Source organism: Globicephala melas, chromosome 2 (assembly GCF_963455315.2).
Source record: "Globicephala melas chromosome 2, mGloMel1.2, whole genome shotgun sequence".
In the NCBI taxonomy this organism is placed as follows: Eukaryota; Metazoa; Chordata; class Mammalia; order Artiodactyla; family Delphinidae; genus Globicephala; species Globicephala melas.
In genome coordinates, this window is record NC_083315.2 from 99,137,243 (window position 1) to 99,165,200 (window position 27,958).

General features: G+C 39.9%; 1 protein-coding gene across 1 annotated transcript in view; it reads right to left on the reverse strand.

Annotated features, from left to right (window-relative positions):
• Nucleotides 1-27,958, reverse strand: part of FMN1 (formin 1) — a 405,529-nt gene that overhangs the window by 93,523 nt on the left and 284,048 nt on the right. Inside the window, exon 14 of the mRNA XM_060294520.1 lies at nt 15,698-15,790. Within this exon, the coding sequence (XP_060150503.1) occupies nt 15,698-15,790 (93 nt within the window). The remainder of the gene's footprint in view (nt 1-15,697; nt 15,791-27,958) is intronic.

The following is a 27,958-nucleotide window of genomic DNA, read 5'->3' on the forward strand; positions in this document are numbered from 1 at the left end:
AGATATGCATTTTTTATTTGCAGAAGAAAGCTAGTAGAACTCAATCAAAACTTGAATATAAAAACTGGTGGAGAAAGATAGATATAGCTCTTCTCAATTCAAAAGATTGATAAAAGGATTAAGGAATTAAATGATCACATTTTCTAGCTTCAGCTTGCAAACTTTCAAAGTCTCATCTTTCTTCAGACTCTTTGTGAGTCCCAAGGATCATGTGCTTGCAGTGCAACTCAGTGGCCACTAAGTGGTAATATTGTTGATTTGGGTAGCCAGGAAGTTAGATCCGTAAGGCATGTCATCTTTAATGGAACTATGTAAATACTTTTTATTGTTAAGGTATAACTCTAGACATTACAATTATACTTTAAAATGAAATATTTTAATAGTAAAAGAATACAATCCTGTAGAAAAGCTCATGCATATCTGGTACCTTTTAACTTCTGCTAACTCTACTTACCTGATTCTTCCTCTGATTACATACGTAATGATCTACAAATTATAACAACAACAAAAAAAGCTTCAGGTCCTAGGGAAATCCTGCTCATAGTCAATGCTTTTGACTTACTTTTAGAGAAGAGGACAAGATGAACATGATTTTCCTTCTGATACATAAGACATTTTGCTGTAATTATTTATTATTTGCCATTTGAATTTGGAACTGCCTCTATTCTCACCATTGGGAAGTAACACTTCCGTGATTGATTTCCTGAGCTCAGTCCTCCGAACCATTTGATAAAATTGAGATAAAATGCCTGAGAATGTAGCGGTAGCTGACATAAATAGTGCCAGGCTCTGTGCTAAGTTCTCCGCCTGCATTATCTCATTCAGTTCTGGGTTCCTACTACTGCTGCCACAATTCTTCTAAAGCAAAATGAACTCAGCCGAAGAAACAGACCTGTATTATTTGAAAGAATGAAGAGACCTTTCCAGAGTTGTGATTACCTGCAAAACCACATATTATATAATCTGTATTCTGCACAGTAACTCCCAGAAGGCAGTATAGGTGTTAGGTTCTTCCAGCATGAAGACAGTAACTGAGTAATTCAAAGAGAAGTCATCTGATAGCAGTTGCAATCAATCACTGATGAAAACCTCAATGACAGTTGTCAAGAATCCAAAGAGGAAGTGCTGGCTGAGCTGACAATTACACAAAGCAATTTATCATGAAAACAACTATTATGCACGAATGCAGAGCTCAATACTGATTCCATAAAATACTGAACTGCTTGTCACCGCAATTCTTTCCAGAGTACGAATGAAACTTCTGTTGTTACTGCTGGGGAGGTGGAATGGGGTCTCTATTAGGACTCCAGGAATCGGAGTTGCTGCTGTTAAGCTATGGTGGACAAGTTTGCTACGCTCACGTTTTTCTCATTTAGATGGTAAGAGAAAATGCTTATTTCTAGATAGCCACCAAAGTCTCGGGACACAGAAAAAAGAAGTGATTTTCCAAGTTATTAGGATGACATAGTACCAACATGGGGATTAAGATCACGCTGACCTTGAGTAAGTTATGAAATTCTCAGACTCAGTTTCCTTATCTGGAAAGTTAGGGATAATATCAATAAAATCAGTATCAAAGGATTGCTGCAAAGATTAAATGAAGCACTATGATTTAACTGTTGAAGTCAAGAAGCGTTCTGAAGACCGATCAAGATGGTGGAGTAAAAGGACATGGAATTCACCTCCCGCCACGTACACATCAAAAATACACCTACATGTGAAACAATTCTCATTGAAAACTAACTGAAAACTGGGAGAAGGACTCCTGCACAGCCAAGGCTGAAAGAAAGATACACACGTAGCCAGGTAGGAAGGGAAGAAAAGTGATTGGGTTGGAGCCTGTACCCTTGGAAGGGGACACAGGGGAAAAAGGGAGATTTCACAGGTGGACACCCACCCTGGGAAGTGAGTGGGTCAAGCCACAGACTGGATGCCCCAGTCCTAGGATCCTACCAAGGGAGATGAGTCCGTTTGGCTTACTGGAGGACTGCTGGGATAACAGCAGCTTGGCGCTGAATCTGGGGCAGCCGCAACGGGGAAGACTTGACTGTGGGGCGTGGAGGCGACCTGGTTCCGGGGCGGAGACAGGGTGGGGCAGCCGCAGCTACTGTTGGTGCTAACTCAAGCAGTGCGTCAGAAGCAGCTCAGATCCCTGATGGCAGACGCTCCACCACAGCTCACCCTCTGACAATACACACTGAGAGTCCACCGTGGGTCCCAGGCTGCCCGCAGTATGGCTTCACAATAGGGTGGCAGAGACTAAGGGCAGTGATTGGCTATGAGTGACAAAGGCGACTTGCACCTGAGGCTGCATCTGAGTGGAGTGAAGGAAACAATTCAGGGCGCCTACAGAGGCACAGCATCAGAGACAGCTCGGACCTCTGTCTGCGGCTGACATGAGCTGAGAGCCTGCACGGGCTCCACTTGCTTCAGCACTGCTCCTCTCTGGGGCAAGGGACTCGGTGCAGGGAGAGGGGAGAACACACACTTAAAAGGAACAGAGATAGCTTGGGCCTGAACCCTGGGGCTTCTGCTCCAGCAACTTGGGATCAGACCCTGTCCCTGATAGGGAAGTGATGGCCACTGAGCAGAGGAGAAGTCCTGCCTCATACCCTGCTCCAGCTCTAGCCCCTCCACCTCCAGCCCCATTCCCGACCAAGGTGATAGCTACCAGCACACCCTGAGGAAAGATGTGACTTGTGTCCATGCACATGCAGTCGGTATAGGGATGCTCCCACATAAGAACACATCTTCAAGACTGCCACACGTAACTGTTTCACCTAAATTCATAGAGGCAGAGAAAGTTAAGTAAAATGAAAAGGCAGAGGAACTGCTCTCAATTGAAAGAGCAAGAAAAAAAAAAAACCTGAAAAAAAAAAAAAAGAAACAGAAATAAACAATTTACCAGAAAAAGAATTCAAAGCATTGGTAGTAAAACTGTTGGCTGAATTATGGAAAGAACAGATGTACAATGTGAAAATTTTAACAAGGAACTAGGAAATATAAAAAGGCCTGATCAGAAGTGAAGAATTCAATAGGTGAATTGAAAAATACACTAGAAAGAATGAATAGCAGACAAAGTGATACAGAAGAATGCACAAGTGATCTGGAAGATAGAATAAAGAAAATCGCCCAATCAGAACAGCAGAAGGAAAAACAAATTAAAAAAAAAGGAAACAGTTTAAGAGATCTCTGGGATTACGTTAAGCATACCAACATTCGCATTACAGGGGTTCCAGAAGGTGGCCAGAGAGAGAAAGAGAGCGAAAAAGTATTGGATAAAATTATGGTTGAAAACTTCCCAAAACCAAAGAAGGAAACAGACACCTAGGTACAGGAAGCACAGAGGGTCCCAAACAAGATGAACCTAAATAGATCCACACCAAGACATATCATAATTAAAATGGCAAAAGTTAAAGAGAGAAGTCTAAAGGCAGCAAGAGAAAAACAAAAAGTCATACACAAGGGAAGCCCCGTAAAGCTATCAGCTAATTTCTTTCTTTCTTTCTTTCTTTCTTTCTTTCTTTCTTTCACTTATTTTTGGCTATGTTGGGTCTTTGTTGCTGTGCGTGGGCTTTCTCTAGTTGCGGCGAGCGGGGACTACTCTTCATTGCGGTGCACGGGCTTCTCATTGTGGTGGCTTCTCTTGCTGTGGGGTACGGGCTCTAGGCGCATGGGCTTCAGTAGTTATGGCTCACAGGCTCTAGAGCATAGGCTCAGTAGTTGCAGCGCATGGGCTTAGCTGCTCCGCGGCATGTGGGATTTTCCCAGACCAGGGCTCGAACCCATATCACCTGCATCGGCAGGCGGATTCTCAACCACTGCGCCACCAGGGAAGCCCTATCAGCTAATTTCTGAGTGGCATGATATGTTAAAAGTGCTGAAAGGGAAAACCTGCAACCTAGGATATTCTACCCAGCAAGAGTATCATTCAGAATACAAGGAGAGATAAAACCTTCTCACCAAGGAAAAACTAAAGGAGTTCATCAATACTAAACCTACCCAATGTTCACTGCAGCACTATTTACAATAGCCAGGACATGGAAGCGACCTAAATGTCCATCAACAGAGGAATAGATAAAGAAGATGTGGTACATATATACAATGGAATACTACTCAGTCATAAAAAAGAACAAAATAATGCCATTTGCAGCAACATGGATGGACCTAGGGATTGTCACACTGAGTGAAGTAAGTCAGACACAGAAAAAGAAATATATGATATCACTTATATATGGAATCCAAAAAAAGGGTACAACTGAATTTATTTACAAAACAGAAGCAGAGTCACAGATGTAGAAAACAAAGTGGCGGGGCAGGGATAAATTGGGAGATTGGGACTGACATATACACATTACTATATATAAAATAGATAACTAATAAGAACCTATTATATAGCACAGGGAACTCTACTCAATACTCTGTAATAGCCTGTATGGGAAAAGAATCTAAAAAAAGAGTGAATATATGTATATGTATAACTGATTCACTTTGCTGTGCACCTGAAACTAACATAACACTGTAAATCAGCTATACGCCAATAAAAATTTTTAAAAAATACTAAACCTACCCTAAAAGAAATGTTGAAGGGTCTTCTCTAAGTGGAAAAGAAGTAAGAATCTATAGGAAAGGGAAAATCCCACTAGGAAAGGCAAATATATAGTAAGGACTGAGGATCAACCACTTAAATAAGCCAGCACAAAGATTAAAAGACAAAAAAACTGTGAAAGCAACTATAACTACAACAAACAATTAGGGGATAAACACGAAGATGTAAAATATGACACCAAAACCACAAAATGTGGGGTAGGGGAGTAAAAGTAGATCTTTCAGAATGTGTTTAAACTTAAATGACTCCCAGTTTAAAACAAGTAGATATAGTTATAGATCAACATATATGAACCCCATAGTAACCCCAAATCAAAATCCTACAATAGATACACAAAAAATAAAAAGAAAGGAACACACGCATACTACTGAAGAAAACCATCAAACCAAAAGAAGAATCCTTCCAACTGCCTGTCTGAACTGAAAACCCAAGGGAGAGTAGTTTCAACCAATTGGTGTTTCTCACAGAGGGTGGTGGCGGGATAATAATCACACTGTAAAAAAAACACCTATATTTATCGATGCTTTATAGTTCCTATGGTGGTTTCACATGTACTCTGTCTCATTTCATCTTCATAGTGATGCTATACAGTAGATATTATTATTCCCATTTTACAAACAAGAAAGAAGAAGGCTAAGAGGAATTTAAAAACTTGCCCCAAATCACACAGAGATGTGGTGAAGCTAGTGTTCAAACCTAGGTCTTCTACCTTCAAGCACAATGCTCTTTCTGCTACATTCAGAACACTTAAAACACAAAAAGCAAACAGGTTTAACCAAAAAGGGTACATGTAGCCATGCTAGGAAGATTAAAGAGTGTGATTATGGCTCAGTATCATAAACGAAACCTCAGAAGTTTACTAAACCCTGCTGCTGGGGGATACAACTTAGTCTACTTCAAGTTCTTCTAAAGCCAATGAAATATGGAAAGAGAATTCACAAGTGGACAAGTTGGTCTAAACACAGAAAGAGCCTGGCTCACTTGGCTCCATCCCCTACTTCTACAGGGGGCCCCTTCTCATCAGCAAAGGGTTATTCTAACTGTGGCTCCATAATCTCAAAGGATCTTGGATTCTGCCGCAATGAAAGGGAAATGAAGGGATCACATCAACACCAACAATATCATCATGAGATGGGCCCCAGCGATGCTGTAATACTTAATGAGTTAAAGGCCCTACTCAAGGTTGTTAAGAATTTTAAGGTATGGTTCCTGTCCCACTAAAGCATCTTGGTCTCATAAGCTTCGAGCTGTTGTTGTCATGTGTGCACACGTACACGTGTGTGTGTTCCTAAATATCTGCTGCTCTAGAGAAGACCTATAGAAGTAAGAGTTAATAATACTTAACCCACACTTCCGTCCAAATCCAACCACCACCATCTCTCTTTTACCTGCATGTAGCTCAGAGACATTGCTTAAAAATAGGAGACGAAGCATTTCTTTCCAAATACCCACAGGAGAGGTCATATCCTGATAATGGTCTTGAGATAGAAATGCCTGATAACTCGTCCTACTCTGGTGTTAGGTTTAGAAGATGGTCTGTGCCAGGGTAACCTGAGATATAGATTCTTACTCTCTCATCCTGTATGTTTAGGAAAGGGTCCATCAAAACACCTAAGACATCTATGTACTGAAGAAGTAAGAGGACCCAAATGAAATGGAGAATACATTATGGCGCAGGGAACAAAAGATGAGGAAAAGATACAATACCCTCCATATTAGAGCACAGAGGTTTCTTCACGGACACTTCAGTTATAGGCATCACAAAAGAGTGACAGAACCATGAGCAAGATGAGAGGAGGCAATGTAAGGGCAGGAGAAAGACTTTGAGGGACTGTGTGTGTGTGTCTGCTGTGGAGGGGTGCTGAGGCGGAGGACCGCAAGGAAAGAAAGCAAGGTACTAGCTCATAGATCGGGCTCTCCATTCACGAGAGCAGGAAAATACAAGAGGCCCTCAAATGTCCTTCTAGGTCAACCGGTCCAGCACCCAAAAGAGGGAAACAGGCTGTGAGTGGGAGCATTTAATTTCCAGCTCTTTGGAAATTGAACAGAAAGGGCTAGGTTCAGTGGGCTTAGGGACCACAATGGGAAAACCCTAAAAGGGGAAGCAGTCTTGAGAGAAAAAATTTAATTGCAAAGTACCATACAGCTGTTGGTTTAAAAAAAATTATTTGTTTATTTTGAAGAGGAACATAGTGATTAAATATCAAGATTTATAAAAAGTCTACATAGTACCTTTGAACCCCATCCATCCATTTTCTATCCACTACAGCAATGAAGCTCCTTGATTATTTTCAGGAGTAATATTCTAAATATTTACCAACAGACTGAACAACTGAACAGGACAATGTGCCCGGCTGTTATGGTAAGAACCAGCTGAATATCAGCCCTACGTCAGTTTTGTATTTGTCGTTAGAGATTTTTGTTAAGTAGTATCCATTTTCCCCTCCTTCTTTAGTTAAACAGTAATATGTCTACTCTTCTCACTCTCGCTTTTTCCCACTTAAAATATGTTAGAGTCTTCCATGTCAATATACACTTCCTCATTTTTTTTTAAACAGATGCTTAGCATTCCATCATGTAGACATACCCTAATTTGATAATTCCATCATTGACGGTCACTTAGGTTGTCTTCAATCTTCCACTGTTACAAACAACGTCACAATATGTAACATGGTACATAAATCATTTTTCATGTGTGAGCATATCTGAGGGTAGGCTTTGAGAAGTAGAACTGCCAAGTCAAAAGGTATGTGCATTTGTAACTTAGATACTGCTAAACTGACCTCCACGCAGACCGTAACAATTTACACTTTCACAGGCAATGTAGAAGAGTGACGTCTATGCTACCATACTGCCAATAGTCTGTTATCAAACTTTTGTAATTTTGCCAATCTTGGATGTGAAAAAATGGAATTTCAATGTAATTCATTTTGCATTTCTCCCATTTTGAGAATGTTATCTTTTCATATGTTTAAAAAGCAGCTTCTGTCACTGTTCATATTATTTGTCTTTTTTATGGGATGTTGGTCTTTTTTCTTAATGTCTAGAAGGTCTTATACAGAACATAGATTGAGCTTTTGTCTATGAAAAGAGTTGCAAATTTAGGGCTATGACAGATTTATTTTTATTATTTTAAGGAAGTATGTGCTAGTTAACATGTTATTGAGCTTTTAAATGAAGAATGGAAATTGAATTTTGTTGCGTGCACTTTTTAGCATCTAAAGAGATAATCATCTGAGTTTTCTTGTTAGAGATGTTAATAGTGATGAATTATATTAACAGAATTCGCTATATCATATCATCTTTACATTCTGAGAATAAACTTCATTTGGTCTTAAAATGTGCTGTTTTATTTAGAATTTTAAAACTATAGTGAGACTGGTCTGTAGTTTTCTTTCTTTTTCGGGGGGCAGACAATCTTTTTCAGGTATTTATATCAGTAAAAAGAATTTAGACATTTTTCTTCTTTTTGCAAAACTTTTCATTGGAGAGAAAGAAAAAGAGAACAAAAGTTACTGAAAAGACACCTTATTGGATGCTTGGCCAAAAAGAAAAATTGAGTAGATCGGTGCTTTGTGACCACCTAGAGGGGTGCGATAGGGAGGGTGGGAGGGAGACGCAAGAGGGAGGAGATATGGGGATATATGTATATGTATAGCTGATTCACTTTGTTATAAAGCAGAAACTAACACACCACTGTAAAGCAATTATACTCCAATAAAGATGTAAAAAAAAAAAAGACTTAAAGGGGGTTGAGTAGAAAGGAGAAGAGAGGAAAGGAGGAGGCGAAAAGGGGGGAGAAGCAGAGAGGGAGAGGGGGAGGGAGAGGAGAGAAAGGGAGAGGAAAGTGACAGAGGGAGGAGGGAGGGAGGGAGGGAGGAGGGAAGGAGGGGAAGTGAGTGGGAGAGGAGAAGATAGAGAAACTGATGGGGGGGGCCAATATGTGCTCTTGACAGAAATTTGTGGGAAAGAAAAACTGATTCAAACTAAATCCTTTCAGATAAGAGTCTACTTAATAAGCCTCTGATAAGATGGCTTTCTCCACCTTCCAAGGATTACTGCTCTGTTACTTCAGTGACCTGGAAATCACAACAGATTATCTTAACTCTCGGCCATCTGATGTTATTTGGAGCCATCCCTGCTGGTACTTTTTTGAGTAGTGATGTATATAAGAACTCATTTTGGCCCATGTAGAGTGTGTGTTCCCCCAGCCACAGTTCTTCCTTCCACAAGTTCTGTAAAGAATGTAAGAAGTATTTCCTTTCACAGGTCGCGCTGTCCAGATCAATGACCTGTCCTGATCTCTGTCATCTTAAGGCGTGAATATGGTGACTCAGATGGTTTTCTTTCTACATTCTGGGGGTTGAAGTGATCACCTAGTAACCTGCTCTTATTCTACAGTTTATAGAGGTTCAATTACAGCCTTTATCAATCTACTCTGAGCTAAGTATTTATGAAGAGTGGATTTATGTATATCTGCAACATAGAAAGATGCTTTGATATCCAGGAGACCTGACCACAGGCATGCACTGTAGACCAAAGATGCATCTTACCACATTCTGGCACAATTTACCAATACTAAAAAGGATTTACACAGGAAACCCATGTGGCGGGGGGGGGGGGGGGGAAGCCTGCAGGCACTTTACAAGACTCAGGTTGTTTGTTCATTAATTAAAAAAAAAATTATTAACACCGATTATGGGCCAGGCTAAGCCTCTATTATGTTGAGACAACAAGAAAATGCATAGGACCAGACTGACATAGTCCCAGCTATCACGAGGTATGCAGCTACATAGATACTTCTTTTTGCATTCAACGTGCGAAATCGGAGTTATTGTTTTTTTTAAGCTTGGTAAATCTATCTACTCACTTTTTACTAGAAAACAGTTTCTTGATATTAAGAATATCTTTAATCTCAGCCGGTCAAAGAACCTCAGAAGAGAAATGAGGACTAACATGGCTTATTCAGATTTACTTTGATTTGGGTCCACTCACGGATGCTAAGTAAAACTAATGGAGAATGAGATAAGGCCAAGTGTGGGACAGTGTTGGTATTGGAACCAGGTTAGGTTCCAGCCCTCCCTGCCAAAGCTATAAATACAAATGACCAATTTAACAGCATGAAAAGACCACCCTAAAGATCTATACCTGGGATCTAATCAGTTGTTCTGTGCCTTCTCTCAATTACAGGATCCCTGCCACGTTTATGGGGACTTTTAATGCGAGCATCACATTCTTGAAGGCCGTATCATTATGACCATGTTTGATCTGAGGGTGGAAAAACATGAGCTCAAATAATGCCTGCACAAGGTCACTCTGAACGGAGCTGTAAACTGGAATCAATAAGAGACTACTGTGGAAAAGAAAACCACGTCAGGGAAAGGGCTCAGATGCCATGGAGACTGCAACTCTGAAAAGGGGTGCCGTTAAAATTACTTTCGATTCTGCGAGGAAAGTGAAATTAGTTAAGAACAAGTTTTGTTAAGTAACACTATTTAAGGGCCTTTGGAGAAGGGAAGAATGATAAAAGACAGAAGGACAGGCACGTCATCTCCGCTTGAGTGTGGCAACAGGATATGATTTACATAAGAACATTAAATCGTCATGATGGTTAGAAGAACTGAACTGCAGCTCATATGAAAATCAGCCTAACCATGAATCAACTGAGTCACAACGCATGTGTATGACTTCTCAGGCGTAAAGAAGGCAATTGCTTAAGACTTTCCGAGTGATGGGCCCCTAACTGAAAACTGGCTTTCCTGCTAAATACTATGGAAGTACAGAAGTATCTTTTCTCATTTATGATTATTATATTATACCCTGTGCTCAGATACTCCACAACTTCTCATTCTCTACCCCTTCTTTGGGGTATCTCATTCACTCCTATGACTTAAACTGCTATCCTCTATAAAGTCTCACCCAGCACTCTCCTATGAGCCCAATATTCGACCCGTGTGTCTCAAATGTATGTCCAATCAACGTGCCCAAAGTTTACGTCATTGTATTCCATCCCAAATGGGTCCTCCACATCAGTATCCAGCCAGTTATTTGAGCGAGGAAAAGGAGAGTTATCCTTTTCTCCGCTGTTTTTTTACTTCTCATAGGTCATCTAGTCCTGTAACTCCAAAAAGCTTTACTGATAGGTCCCTTCCTTTCTTATTTTTACTGTGATTGCTTTTGCTCAAGTTCTTACCATCATTTGCCTGGACTGCTGTAGGAGAGCTTGACGGACTGGATTCCAGTCTTTTACTGTCCCAACTCTTCTTTATATTGTCTTAGTTATAATGTATTTCTTTTTTTAAATGTATTTTTATTTGTTTATTTTGTTTTATTTTTGGCTGTGCTGCACGGCTTGCGGGATCTTAGGTCCCCGACCAGGGATCGAACCTGCGCCGTTGGCAGTGACAGTGTGGAGTCCTTCCTAACCACTGGACCTCCAGGGAATTCCCTATAATGTATTCCTTAACAACAACAAAAAGCAAAATGATCCCAACACACCAACATCACAACAAACAAATCGAATGTGAGCATGTCGCTCCCATACATACTATTTTTCAAAGGCTCTCAGTGGCCTGTAAGACAAAGTTCAGATTCTTTAGCAAGTCACATTGTGACCCTCCTCTCCTTTTGGGTCTTGTGTTCTTTCCATACGCCCTGTGATATAGCTACACCAAGTCTCTTGCCATTCCCCAAACACGTCATGTCTTTCATCCTGAGCTTTGCAGTGTTTTCCTCTGCCTGGAATGCCCTTTATAACTTATCTGCTGAGAATTCCTAACCTTAAATTTCCTCATCTGGACAACAGGGTGATAATAGTGTTTACTTCAGAGAGTTGTCATGAAGACAAAGTAAAATGAGCTGTTCCCCAAGGTGCCTGGTATATAGAAGCAACCACCAAATGTTCGCAGTCATTGTCAGTGCTTGTCATTGACATCACCGTCATCTTTGTTTTTTTCAGATCTGAACAAAAACATCTCCTTTGCTCAAAATCTTCCCTGACTTACCTGGAAGTGTTAGTCATCCCTCCTCTCTGCTCCTATACGCCTAATTACAGTACCATCTTACATCAATTTCGAAATGGATGGAATTTTCATCGTTTAGCATCTCTGACACTGGGGTCCCTCGTGTCGTCTATGACGTGTCATGGTTTAATCGGCAGCAATTTCTGTTTCTAAGTAGTACTTGGAATAATGGTGTTTCTTATGAGTGGCATATTAGATGACACCTACACTCACGATAACTACCATAAAAACTTGATTATCCAGAGTGGGTAATGCACATTTATAGATGAGAAATCTCACATTTTCTATGAATCCGTGAACCATCTCCATAAAAATAAGGGACTACCACTTGGAACTCTACAGTAGCCAAGAGCTATTTCATTTGTATATACTGCAGTGTAGCAAGGCACCGCCTCCTGAACCACAGAGGCGTAGCCTGATGAAGTAGCCTGCCGCCACCTCCTTCAGGTAAGCGCCCCTACCTGAGAGCCAAACAACGGCCAGACCCAGAGCAAAAGTGGGGAGGGGCTAGTGTGTGATACTGGGTCCCAATAACCCAGGATTTAAGCTGAGAAGGTAAAGCGATAACGTGGAGAGGAAAGTGAAGGAATGTGATGGGAAAGGCCAAGGGATCTTACTTCTAGACAGCCCTGTCCAATAGAGCAACAACGCAAGCCACAGATATAATTTTAGATGTTCTCGTGGCCGTGCTTAAAAATGAAAAGAAACAGGTCAATTAAGATTAATATTATATTTTACTTATTTAACCCAATATATTAAAAATACTATTTTACCATGTAACCAATATAAAAAAAGCAGAAATAAAATATTTTGCGTGTTTCTTGGTACTGTCTTCAAAATCTGGTGTGTGTTTGATTTGTGCAGCACCTCTCCGTCTGGATTAGCCACGTTTCAACTGCTCAGCAGCTGCATGTGGCCAGTGCCTGACACACTGGGCGGCACAATTCTAGACTGTTCTTTGACCAACTCAGTTAACTAATGAGTCAACAGTAACACAGGTATTTCAACAGTGGCTCTTTTCACCACATGACATTGGCACTGTTTAAGATTTATTTTTATATTTTAAAATTCAGTTTAGAATAGTAATTTTCCTCCAAATTCTTTTTGTGTCTCATTTTGGCTGACTTTGTTTTAACCATAATTTGAGGCTATTCCTATGTCCTTCCCATCTTCCCTTCCCTCTGTTGGTTAACGGAGAGGTGACTCCTTTATTCAATTACAGACCTTTCCCCAGTAAGACGGTCCTTGAGAGAGGGACGAGGGGTCTGTGGCTCATCTTAGGATCGCCAGCGTCTGTCACAGTGCCTGACACATAGCGGGCTCTGACGAAATACCTTTGAATACCCATTAAGAGGTGAACTAAGCTTGACAATAGTGGTTCTCAACCTGGGCTGCACACTGGGGTTACGTGAGGAGTGAAAAAAAGAAATGCTGATACCTGGTCCCACCCCTAGAGATGCTAGTGGTAGGTCTGGAATTTGGCCCGGGTGTTGAAAGTTTTAAAATCTCCCCGAGATGATCCTAGTATGCAGCCAGGGTTGAGAACCACTGCTCTAGGGCTTTCTCAGAACAGCTTATTGTGGACACATCCTTGCTTTCCTGACTCAAGGTCCAGTTTGCCTCAACTCGATTCCCTCCCTCAGAACAGATCACACTTTCTTAAGAAACCTGGTAGAGAAGAAGCTAAAACAGAACTTCCAAGAGTGATTTGCAAATTCCTTTTCCAAGGCATCAAAGATTTTCAGTGTTCTAAATCTCTTTGTATTTATCTTCTTCCAACAAAAAGAAAAAATTTCACAACGTAAGTGTTTTAAAATGTTAGCTAATTGGAAGAGAAAGGATCCTAAGGCCATTACAGTATATGAGCCAATAATACCCAGACATAATCATTGCAGAATTTTCTAGATATAGAATAATAGCAATTAAATATAGAAATGGATAGCCGAGATATGGAAGCAACCTAAATGTCCACTGACAGATGAACGGATAAAGAAGATGTGGTACATATATACAGTGGAATGGAATATTACTGAGCCATAAAGAAGAATGAAATAATGCCACTTGCAGTAACATGGATGGACCTAGAGATTATCATACTAAGTGAAGTAAGCCAAAGACAAATATCATATATTGCTTATATGTGGAATCTAAAAAAATGATACAAATGAACTTATTCACAAAACAGAAAGAGACTCACAGACATAGAAAACAAACTTACGATTACCAAAGGAGAAAAGCGGATGGGGAGAGGGATAAATTAGCAGTTTGGGTTTAACATATAACAAAATAGATAAACAACAAGGACCTACTGTATAGCACAGGGAACTATACTCAATCTTTTGTAATAGACTATAAGGGAAAAGAATCTGAAAAGGGATATATATATTCACTGTGTTTTATATTCACTGAAACTAACACAATATTGTAAATCAACTAGACTTCAATAAAAATTTAAAAAAATTTTAATTTAAACAAATAGAAATGGGAAAAAGAAAGGAATGGAATTGAAATACACATGAGCCTCATTTCAAGTTCCCTATACATATATCAAAAGTAGAAATTATTAATTGGGGGTCAGCAAAGGGAAATATTTCGTGCGCTTCTTTAGGCCATTTAGGTTATATTTACATAAAATAATCATAAAGCAATGCATCTACTTTAATAAATCACATATAAAACCTAATTTTAGCCACATAACCCATAAGTGTTGGTATTACTATCTGCTCTCAAAATGATACTTGGTCTGATGGCATTATGGCACTACTTCCATCATATATAAGGTCCAGCTATGGCCAAGAGAGAATTCTGACTTCTGCTTCAACACAAATGAGACCTCATCCAGGAGGAGGGAGCAATGAACTCTGCACCAAGAGACCAGCTGGAATGAAGTTTCTCTGACTCATGGACTGAGAATTTCCCTGCCAATTTCCAAGGTGGTTTGGCCACACGTTACCCTGCTTAATGGTCTTTTGTTGATGGTGTGGTATCATGTAGCCTTAGTAATAAATAGAAACAGCATGCTGATATACCCCTAAAGGTTCCTACATGCATTTCCTCTGGCTTTCTAGCAAAGACAAAAGACCCCTCTAACTACCCCACACTTTTTTTTTTCTTTATTGAGATAGTATTGACATGCAGCATTAGATTAGTTTCAGGTGGACAACATAACGATTCCTTATACGTATATATGGTGAAACGATCGTCACAATAAGTCTAGTTAACATCTGTCAGCATGCAGACTTACACATTTTTTTCTTGTAATGAGAACTTTTAAGATCTACTCTCTTAGCAACTTTCAAATATACAATACAGTATTATTAACTATGGTCACCATGCTGTAAGTCACGTTCCCCATGACCTATTTATTTTATAATGGGAAACTGTGCCCCACTCTTATTTTTGTTTTACATCTAGGCTGAATTTGAGAAACCAGAATAGGAAATATCCAAAAGGCGTTAAACTTTCACGTTCACTACCAGGGCTCAACAAAAGTTCCCTAGTCCTGCCAAAACCATGGAGGCAGGAATATAACTCGGTAAGATTTTTAAGTCAGTACTGGGGCTCATGCGTATCACTTCCATCCGCTAACCCCAGAGGGCTGACGGTTGCCAAGTGATTGGATGTGTGACATTCACCTGGCCCCAATTTTCCTTCCTGAAAAGAATGGAAAATACAACACAAGTTTCCAAATTGCTACACTCGTAAAACCAGAAAGATAATCACCATCCGCCTGCACAACTGCATAAGCCTTGCATGGACGTCGTCTGTCAGTTAACAGGGACTGAGGATCCTCTTGGGATCCGTGCAGAGACAAAGAGAGAAAGGCTTCTCTCGCAAAGTTTACAGACGCAGGACAGGAGTGATGTTAAAGGATTTAGAATCTCACAGCAGATTTAAAAGGTGATACAAAGGTTACAGGACAACTCCATCTAAGTTGAGTACGGCTCCACCATGGGAAGACGGTCTAATGGAATCGCCCGCTAGTGCTCAGGCGGGATGCACGGGGCGGTGGGTGTCAGAGAAAGACGGAGAAAGGAAGGACGTTTCAGAACGTCCCACCTCCTACCTTTCTGGAAGAACTCTTTGAGTCTGTCCTTGAACGGCTGCAGATACTCCTTTGGTGACTCCTTACACACCACTGCCATCTGTTTCTCACTTGCTGTGAAGAGAAGGGGGCAGTTAGACTTCCTCGAGAACACGGGTTTGCTGAACTCGTGCTCTATGCGCTACGCTTGGGTATTAATACTGCAAAATTCTTATGCATCATCGTTTATCCAAATTACAGGGGAAAGAGCAGAAACAAACGAATAATTAGCTCACTTTACACCTTTCTTCAGGAACAGGGAAATGCATCACCTTCAAGTTTTGTTTTGTTTTGTTTTTTTTTTTAGCGACACGGCAAAACCTCGGGACAGGTGAAGTACTCTGCTTTTGGTCTCTCCAAAATAGAGCCAAGAACTATTCAAGGACTAGTTCTAGGGAATTAAAGGCCCAGACCCTCTTCAGATTCAAACTCTAAAAGTGGAGCTTAAAAGAGATTTTGCAGAAATTCTCACCAAACTGGCGATTCCTCAAAGTGACACCCACATCCCAGCATGAGAACTAACCCCAGGTTAGGGAGGACCGAATCTCTCTTCACTCCCGTTCACCGCCCCTTCCCATTAACACGTGTGAAACATTTTGTACGTAATTTACTTCAGACAGGATATCTGGAATTTACAAGAGGTTGCTTTTTTTTGATAATCAGGCCGCCTCAAATTAGATAGTTCTGACTTGGTGACATGGAGGCCACAATAAACCGTCATAAAAAGCAGTTAACCCAGGCAAGAGGCATTTTGTCAAGGTTTCTGTATGTTTGTGCCAGTGGCAGAAATGCATTGGGTAAAAAAAGGCTTCATTTCTCCAAAGCTAGAGCTGAGTCGTGATCACTTTTGTCTGTTGATCATGGCCAGAAATTACTGACATGTCCTTATTCAAGAGAATATATTAAAGCATTAGATTTTCGCCCGGAAGTCATGCCACCTGCTCCCAAAAATAGAGAAAGATATATTCTTGGAGGAATTTACAGAAGCACAGAGGTAAGGCATCTTGGAAGAAGACGGTTAGAAAGGATTCCTTTATTTATGTTGGGAAATTTGTATACAAGAACTTGGTGTTTCCAAAACTAGCACCCCAGAATGTTTACTATGTAAGGCAATCCACAAGCACGTCAGCACTGAAGCACAAACAAGGCAAAAGAGGTCACTCAAGGGTCCCTCGGAATTAGCTGCCTGACACTTTCTCTTACGATACTGCCAACTAGATTGCAGAAATACTAGGCATCTCTGGGAGACTACCAGATTGTGCTGAAGATGAAAGCATGATGTGACGGAACTCTGTCAAGTTCAGCATCAGCTACATTCCCAGAATCAGCTCCGGGGATTCCCACCTGAGATCACGAGGCTGATCACAGGACACAAGGGCCTAAGGTTAGGCTCTTCCTATTGACAATGTTATTTTCCAAAAGTTTTTAATAGACCTTATTTTGAATATCTGTGATTAACTATTCTGATAACCATACTGGTGCTATCTAGGAAACCCCGTCCATTGGGACACAAAGACTCATTTCTTTTTTTAAAATGATCTATCTTACCTGGAACAAATTCCTTAAAACCAGCCAAAACCATCATTTCAAAACACTCCTTCCCCCCCCCCCCCGCTACGTTTTTACCTTTATTTTTCAGTGTATTTGTCCTCTCTACAATGACTACTTAATAATTTTCTACTATTATCAGATTTCCCTTTACCTCTTTCCTAGTAGATTGGCCTGTGGCCAAACGATAAGTACCTCCCTTCCCACCACTATTCTGTTCTCAAAATAATGGCTTTGGGCTAGAGTGATATCAAGGACAGAGAGGAGAGGGACAGGGTATATAGAGCTGGAATCTATTTCGGAGGTAGGACAAATTGCTGATGCAGTCGATGTAAAGTTGAGGGAGAGGAAGGATGAACAAGGTGTGGCTAGGAGTGCCATTTACTGAGATGGGGGAGAGGTGAGTGTATCGGTTTTTTTTGTTCTGTTCTTTTCTTTTGTTTTAAGGGAGAGGAGATCAAAAGTTAACTTTGAAACTTGTTTTCCCTGGTCTCTGCGAATTACAAGGCAAGATCATCCAGTGAAAACAAAGAGGGAAAGGTACACAAAAAAGATGAAACTCTTAATGGGTTCTCGTTGCTCATTCAACTGAATTCAAACTCCCAGGCCTGACATTTAAGGCCTTTTCCATGATGGTACCATTCTACCTTTCAGTTCTATTTCCCCATATATTTGACCGATGAAATCAAAATTATGCAACGTTTCCAACTTATATAAACCAGTGTTCCCAGTTCCATGCCTTCATTCATGGGGTTCTCTGCCCATCCTGCTCTCATCCCAAACATACCTTCTACCGCATTTGACAAAGTCCTGTTCATCCTAAAAAAGTTTCTCTGAGATGCAGCCACCACCATAAGACCTTTCCAATCCAAAGATTTTGCATCTTTCAAACATCTACCTTCCAGAGAGCATTTATGTTTTACCTTTAATTATATTTAGTTGTGTATTTCTATTAATCCCTGCAAAGCCATTATGCAGGATTCATTTACACATCTCCAAACTTCTCCAGAGACCTCCATGCATACCTGGCCAAAGCAACAGATCTCCTCACCTTAACTAGCTTCTTGTGCAGAGGAAGGTGGAAAAAAAATTAGCAATGTTGACCCAGACTCCGAGCGGGCTCTCCAGGGGTGCAGTATGACCTCCTTGTCTCTTTACTCTTTTCCCTCCTTCCCAGGAAGGTACATCAAGGGGTCCTAGTCTCTTCATTCACAAACCCTGTGACTGTCCCAAGCTGATGTGAAAGGGCTCAGTGTATTTTAAAGACCCTCCCCACCCCATAAACATCCACCACTTCATGCTGCAAGGCACAAGAAGGTCATTCTCCTGACTGAGCAGTTATGACAGCAGGCCTAGAAGCAGGAGACTGGTCAGACACACTTTGGAAGAGGCCTGCTTTCAAGAATCTACCGTTTTCAATGAACTTTCATGACCACGTAAGCTTTTCTGATGATATCCAGCCATGATTCTGAGAACACAGGAAGCCATATTTATTCTCACGATATAAATTGGGAGAGGCCTTTAAATTCTTTAGCCCTCTACTACATTCAAATTCCAACAATTCCGTTTATAGAGAACTATTTTTCACGAACACAAATAATATATGGTGAGGCCTGCATTTTGGTAAGAGGACATCCTTGAAGCCCTGACAGTAATGTCTTCAAGGTTACTTCTCCCTAGCAAACGCAAAGCCCAAGGCAGAGCTTCTTCTCCTAAATACACAAGCGAAGCCTCCACCTCTGCCTGAATTAAAAGGGTTGATCACTGCAGCTCTCCCTTTGTCTCATCTGTGCTGCCAGGCCCATGGGGTCCATCAGACTGCCCAGATTTTATGAGGCCAGGTAGTGGTGTGGCAAAGGGCTCGTGCTTGGATCGAGACCTACCTGAGTGCAGGTGGGCTGTAGCTTTTCTCATCTGCAAAATGGGGACCCCCTTCCTCATAGGCAAGATATATGCATTGTGAGATAATGCATGTAAAGTGGTTTGCAAAATGCCTGGCACTAGCAGGTGGCGTCGTATTTATTATTTGTCACTTTTATGCCTTTGGTTGAAACGTGTCATAGCCAGAACAGCAAGAGAGTCATGGCTAGGGATTACGTGCTACAAATTCTACACTCTTATTTAAAAAAATATGCCCCAGTGCAAATCTTCTGTTTGGAACAGAGAGATGATGTTTTTTGTTCCCTTGCTGGCGGTTCCACCACCCACTCTGAGAATTCAAGGAAGAAACTCCTGGAGAAAGATGAAGCAAAATGTGAAGCAAGCGTCCTGGGCCTCCGAGCTTCATGGTTTTGAAATAAGAAACACTGAAACCAGCGCAAAGGAGAGCTCCCCTGCTGTGCCCGAGGCCCTCTCTGCACCCCAACGGGCACAGCCTCCCATGTGGCCTGTTACAATTAAACTTCTCCACACGATCAAAGCAGAGGGCTGCCCTCTGACTGACTGAGCACAGTCGCACATTCAATGGCCAAGCAGCTTGCCCGCTCCAACTTACTAACTTGGCTTATCCAGGATGCATTCTAGCAGACAAACAGGAGACCTGAAGACTAATTAACAATGACACTGGAGACTGGCAGTGCATAAAGGAAAGAGGTCCCTGACAAATTCCCAATGTCATTAATTGTCCAACCAGAAGATGCTTATGCAATATTGCTAGACCACCAAGGTTGCCTCAGACACAGGCTGTGCCAGGAGTTCCAATGTGAAAAGCCAAAGTCACCCAGGTTCTTTTTCTCTCTCCTTTTTCTATTAAATTTGACAGAATTAAAGTACATATTAATTCCTGAAGTTAGTTACTAATAGGTGATCATTGTGAGAGATGAAATATTGAAAACTAATACATAATAAAATAATTGACACTAAATTGAGAGTATTGTCATTTAAAGGCTAAGAGCTTGTGAAGCATTTAAAATACAGCATATAACATATAGCCAATACTTTATAATAACTATAAATGGAGTATAATCTTTAAAATTGTGGGTCACTACATTGTACACCTGAAACTTATATAACACTGTACATCAACTATACCTCAATGAAAAAATTTAAAAAATAGCTTAACTGCTTGTGAAGCATTTTAGAGAAAGATACAGCTTTGAATGTTTTAAGATTTCAGATACTAGACTGGTTAGGTCATAAGTGGTTGTCTGTATTTTTGGTTTTTGACCTTTAAGAACAAGGAATAAAGTTTACTGAGTAACTGAAAAAGCATGGGTAGGTTATAAGGATACAGAGGCAGGGCCCAGATACAGTTCATCAAAATGTAATACATGTTTAACCATTTTAACAGATCAAATGTGTATGCACATTTGTAGGAATATATGGCGCATGTCTCTTGCTGTACGAGTTGAAGGACCTATGGGCTTAGTAATGAAGTCAGAATACATTTTTAGAGAAAAGGAAAGATGTATCTAGGCTCTGCTTTTTAACTCTGGGATTCTCTCTTTTCTCCTCTGTTGACCTAATTCCTACCCAACCCCTCCATGGTTCTGTGCCAGTTCTACCTGTTCTTCAGTTTTATAAGAACTGTCCTTTCCCTGAGCGCCATGCTCAAAGGACCACCACAGAGGATTGCTGAAGCAACATAAAGAACTGAGAGGCTATGAACAACTATATGTCAATAAAATGGACAACCTAGAAAAAATGGACAAATTTCTAGAAATGTACAATCTCCCAAGACTGAACCAGGAAGAAACAGAAAATATGAACAGACCAATTACCAGTAATGAAAGTCAGTCAATAATAAAAAATAATTCCCTTGGGCTTCCCTGGTGGCGCAGTGATTGAGTCCGCCTGCCGACGGGGGGGGACACGGGTTCGTGCCCCGGTCCGGGAAGATTCCACATGCCGCAGAGCGGCTGGGCCTGTGAGCCATGGCCGCTGAGCCTGCGCGTCTGGGGCCTGTGCTCCGCAACGGGAGAGGCCACGACAGTGAGAGGCCCGTGTACCGCAAAATAAAATAAAATAAAATAAACCTTAAAAAAAAAAATTCCCAGCAAACGGAAGTCCAGGACCAAATAGCTTCATGCATGAATTCTACCAAACATTTAGAGAAGAGCTAATATCTATCCTTCTCTATTACCCCCCACCAAAAAAAAAAAAAAAATGCAGAGGAAGGAATATTTCCAAACTCATTCTACAAGGTCAGCATCACTCAGATATCAAAACCAGACAAAGATATAACACACACAAAAAAATTACAGGCCAGTATCACTGAAAACCATAGATGCAAAAATCCTCAACAAAATATTAGCAAACTGAATCCAACAATACATCGAAAGGATCATTCACCATGATCAAGTGGGATTTATCTCAGGGCAAGGATTTTTCACTATCTGCAAACTGATCAATGTGATACACCACATTAACAAATTTAAGAATAAAAACTATATCATTATTTCAACAGATGCAGAAAAAGCTTTTGACAAAATTCAACACCCATTTATGATAAAAAGAACTCTCCAGAAAGTGGATATAGAGGGAACATACTTCAACATAATAAAGGCCATATACTGACAAGCCTACAGCTAAAATCATACTCAATGGTGAAAAGCTGAAAGTACTTCCTCCAAGATCAGAAACAAGACAAGGATGCCCACTCTCAACACTTTTACTCAATATATTATTGGAAGTCCTCGCCACAGCTATTGGACAAGAAAAGGAATCAAAATTGGAGAGGAAGAAGTAAAGCTGTCACTGTTTGCAGATGACATGATACTCTACACAGAAAATCCTAAAGATACCACCAGAAAACTACCAGAGCTCATCAATGAATTTGGTAAAGTTTCAAGATACAAATTTGATACACAGAAATCTACTGAATTTCTACATGCTAACAGTAAACTCTCAGAAAGAGAAATTAAGGAAACAATTCCATTTACAATCACATGGAAAAGAATAAAATACCTAGGAATAAACCTACCTAAGGAGGTAAAAGACCTGTACCAAGAAAACTATAAGACACTGATGAAGAAATTGAAGACAACACAACAGATAGAAAGATATACTGTGTTCATGAACTAGAAGAATTAATGTTAAAACAATCACACTACCCAAGGCAATCTACAGACTCATGTAATCCCTAAAAAAAGGGCACTGTCCATAGAACTAGAACAATAACTTTAAAATTTGTATGGAAAGAGAAAAGACCCCAAATAGCCAAAACAACCTAGAGAAAGAAGAACAGAGCTGGACGAATCACGCTCTCAGACTATACGACAAAGCTACAGTAATCAAGACAGTATGGCACTGGCACAAAAACAGAAATATAGATCAATGGAACAGGACAGAAAGCCCAGAGATAAACCCACGCACATATGGTCAACTTATCTTTGATAAAGGAGGCAAGAGTATACAACAGAGAAAGGACAGTCTCTTCAATAAGTGGTGCTGGGAAAACTGGACAGCTACATATAAAAGAATGAAATTAGAACATTCTCTAACACCATATACAAATAAACTCAAAATGGATTAAAGACCTAAATGTAAGACCGGAAACCATAAAATTCCTAGAAGAAAACATAGGCGAAACATTCCTTGACATAAATTGTAGTAATATTTTTTTGGATCTGTCTCCTAAAGCAAAGATGTTAAAAGCAAAAATAAACAAATGGGACCTAATTAAAAGGTTTTGCACAGCAAGGGAAACCACTGACGAAACAAAAAGACAACCTACTGAATGGGAGAAAAATATTTGCCAGTGATATGACTGATAAAGGGTTAATATCTAAAATATATAAACAGCTCATACAACAACATCACAAAACCAAACAACTCAATTTAAAAAATGGGCAGAAGACCTGAATAGACATTCTTCCAAAGAAGAAATACAGATGGCCAACAGGCATATGAAAAGATGCTCAACATTGTTAAGCATCAGAGAAGTGCAAATTAAAACCACAATGAGATATTCCCTCACACTTGTCAGAATGGCAATCATCAAAAAGACCATAAATAACAAATGTTGGTGAAGATGTAGAAAAAAGGGAACCCTCATACTGTTGGCGGGAATGTAAATTGGTGCAGCCACTATGGAAAACAATATGGAGGTTCCTCAAAAAACTAAAAATAGAACTACCATATGACCCAACAATTCCACCCCTGGGTATTTATCCGAAAAAAACAAGAACACTTATTCTAAAAGATACATGCACCACAATGTTCATAGCAGCATTATTTACAACTGTCAAGATATGAAAGCAACCTAAGTGTCCATCAACAGACAGATGGATGAAGAAGATGTAGTATATATACAATGGAATTCTACACAGCCATAAAAAGAATAAAGTTTTGAAATTTTGCCATTTGCAGGGTATTATGTTAAGTGAATTAAGTCAGACAGAGAAAGACAAATACTATATGATATCATTTATATGTGGAATCTGAAAATATAAAACCACCTAGTGAATATAACAAAAGAAAGAAACAGACTCACGGATATGGAGAACAAGCTAGTGGTTACCAGTGGGGAGAGGGAAGAGGGGAGGGGCAATATAGGGGTAGGGGATTTAGAGGTACAAACTACTATGTATAAAATACATAAGCTGCAAGAATATATATATATATATATATAGTACAACATAGGGGATATAGCCAATATTTTACAATAAATGAAATATAACCTTTAAAGATTGTGAACCACTATGTTGTACACCTGAAACTTATATAATATTGTACATCAACTACAGTTCAATAAAAAGAACGTGATTTTAAAAAAAGAACTAAGAGACTAACACAAACTAAAGCAAATGTTTGTGTTAACGTCAATGGGGTTTATGTGAGAGATACAAATCAGGGTTAGATTATAAAGGGCATAGAACGCTAGGAGTTCATTCTAAAGAAATTCATTCAATAAATATATCAATTCACCAAATAGCTATTGCGTGCCAACTGTGTGCCACAAACTGTACTCGGTACTGGGGATACATCAGTGAAAAAAGAAAAAAGACTAAAACCTATGCCCTCAGACGCTGTAGTGAATGGGTCACCAACAAAATTTCTTAATGGGAATGGCACATAGTAATTATTGTTTTTCCTAATTTGAACTGCACGCAAACATGTGAATTATATCCTTTCATACTGTATTTCAAGGCCTGTCTTTAGTAACAGCAGGACAGTATAGTGTTCTTCCTAGTGCTTTTCACATCAAGCAACACACACACACACACACACACACACACACACACAGAGCTTTAAGTTTTCTGGACCAAAACATACGTTTAACAAAATAAATTTTAAAACAAATTCAGAAATCAAAATAGCAGTATTAGCATGATGAACCTACCCAATGTTTTTTCATGGTACTGGCCTGGAACTGAATGGTTAGGGGATTACATTAAATCCAATGTATTAAAATAGAAATAAAAAGGCGTTGATCTGGTTGCAATTCGGGGACTTCTATGGAGGGGGAGAATTCATACATAAAATCAGTAAAATATTAGGAATTTAAAAAATTTGCTTGTTAAAGGTTTGGCACAAATGAGAATGCTACTTTGTGGCTATATTCTGTATGCCCATTTTTTTTTAAGGCTACAAAAAGGAAGATTTCAACCCAATTTAAGTCAAAAACAAATGACAAAAACTGGAAATGGAAAGTGTCTATTTCATGTTCTTGGGTTCTGATGCTGGATATGGGGGGCATTTATGGCTTAGCATGGTGGGGTCGTGAGTGGTGTTATAGGAAATTCTGGGGCTAGGGTGGGGTGCAGGGCAAACAGAAAATCTACCCTAAAAAAGAATCCTGTATAGATTAGATTTCAAAGGGAACCAACTGCTAGATTCATTTTCTGCTAAACAGACCCCCAAAGCCCAAATTTCTGGGCTCAAATCAGACAACTGTGCATTAATGACCCTTGTGTGGACAACCTGTATGTATTCAAAGGTGTCTTCTCTCATTATCCTTTGTTTGGTGATTCCCTTGATATAACCGCCATGTCCAAATTATTCCTCCTAGTGACTCTATGCATCCAAAGGCAAAGATCTGTAGTATCCAAGGTAGTCAAAAACCTTGAATGGGCAACTGGGTATTAGGAGTAAAGATATAGACCTTAGATGCATGGTACCTGGGTTAGAATGTTACCTCAGAATAACGTAGAGGCATAGATGGACTTACACACACCAGTGCTACTTTGTATCTGTACATGCACTGTGTCTATGCCTCAAAAGTCAATTAGAACATTATGCTAAGTGAAAGAAACGAGTCACAGAGGACCACACACCGTATGACTAAATTTGTACAACATGCGCAGAATAGGTAAATCTATAAGATAAAAAGTAGAGTATGGGGTTGCCCAGGACTGGGGGAAAGAGGGGTAGAGAGATTAGGGGGTGAAGCGGTATGAGGCTTCTTTCTGGGTAATGAAAATTTTCTAAAATCGAGTGTAGTGATGGTTGCACAGCCCTGTGAATATAACAAAAATCACTGAATTGTACACCTTAAAAGGGTGAATTATATGGAATGTGCTTTTATCTCAATAAAGCTGTTAAAAAAAGCTAATTCAAAACTCTGAGCCTTAAACTGGAACTATATGAGCAGGTAAGTTAAGAATGTCCTATCTGTGCTTCTTCTATAAGGTAGAATCATTTTTCAAATCTTAGGTGCAGTTATGACTTCGTTATAACAGTTATAGTATTTATTAAACCATAATGTGAAGTGGAAAATGAGTTTGGAATACACCTGTACTTCAGAAATCAAATATATTAGTTTTCAGAAGGTACCAATAAACGTTATCAAAATGGAAGACCTAGTAAACAAATAATTGGACTTAAGAGAAATACAAGCAAGGCACTGAAAGAATTTGTTAACTTTTAATCAATTAAAACAAGAGCTTTGGTATGTTTTTAATTGTGGAAGACAGCTATATATATAGTATATAATATATACATGTATAGATCGAAAATTAATACATTAGAAAAATTTTCTCTGTGAACTACTCTTAATCTAAAGATACATCTATTTATTCTTAGTTTTCCATACTCTTTACGGCTTGGAAAGTTATTTCATACCTCTCTGACTCTTAGTTTCTTGATGTATAAAATTTCATGAGGACTAAATGAGAGGTACATGAAAAAGCACTTTGTATACTGAGCAGTAAAATGCTACCCAAAATATTCGTTATCCGTTTAAATCATTCAAACAGTGCTAAGCCTAGCTAGATAACATACTGTACACGGCTTTATTCTTCCCGTTTCGTTTCCAAGAACAACGAAACAATAACAACCCCACAAATTCTTTGAACAAGTTGACTTTCCTAATATTTATGTGTTTAGTAAACATCAAATCACTATGCTATAAATAGTGTAATCTATTTCACAGCCAAACCATCTTTAAGAAATTGCCCATACTCACTTTTTCCGTTTCTCATTCACTACTTAATCCTGGACCCATTGAAATTTACTTCACCCCAATTCTGACACGGAAAAAACACCCTCATGTCACCAATGAATCTACCCTATTGTCACTGTCCTTTTTTAAAGAAAAAAAATCTCATTTTAGTTCACTGCCCAGCAGGATTCCACTCTGTTAAGCACTTTCCCTTCCTGAAACAGTCTGTCCCCTGGCTCTGGGTCCCACATCCCTGGCTTTTCTCCTACCTCTGACTGCTCTGTCTCCTTTGCAGCCTCATCCTTCTATACTCTGCCATTAAATTTTCAAGTTCTTGAATATTTCTTCTCTTCTCATGCTTTGTCCTCTCACTAGACAATTTCCAGGTAAACATTTCAGTCACCACCTCTAGGACTATAACTCCTAAGTGTACATGTGTAGCCCATAGTTTTACCTCCAAAAGAGCTCTTGAGTCCATCACTCTCACCAGACCGCTGAGACACCTTCTTAGCTGTTCTTCCCACATCCACCCTTGCCTCCTCCTGATCTGTCCTCCACACTGGAGTCCAAGTCATCTTTATAACACACACACCTCTGATTATGCCACTCCCCTGCTTAAACCCACCAGGGGCTTCCACTGCTCTTAGAGACTAGCCCTTCCCTACACTCACTCCCTTCCCCTGCCACACTCTGCTCCAGTGGCCCTCTCTCAGATCCTCAAACATCATCAATTTCTTCCCATCATCAAGGCATTTTTTAGCCAGTGATATTTTCCTCCACGCCCTGGGTAACCAGGGCCTAGTTAGTGGTTAGTCATCATTTTCATCTCAGCTCAAAGGTCACTTCATTGGGACTGCTTTTTGACCCTCCACTCTATACGCGTGAGGTCTCCCCCATTATAGTCTCATAGCGTGGCATACTTCGCCTTCGTAACTATAAGATAATCTTCATGATTATCTGAATGTCTCCCTCATTAGGCAGAAGCAGTGTACTTTGCTTACTGTAACTTCCCTGGCATCTACTATGATGTCTAGCCCATACAAGATACTCAATGAATATTTGCTAAGTAAATGAACAAACTACTAAATAAACTACCAAATGAATACACTTACATGCAGGCAGTACAGATATTAGTGCCTGGATAGAATCTGTCTCTAGTATATACAGACACACAAAAGTCCATCTTTATATGTAAAATGCACCTAGATGGATAGAGGCAGGGGCTGGGGAAGACACATGTGGACCGAATACCATGTCATCTTCATTCACATTCATTCAGATATGAGATACATGTTTTTTAAAAAAATTCAAAACCTCGATTCAGAATTCTTGGAAAGGGGATAGTCATTATTGGAAACAAAAATCTTTGATAA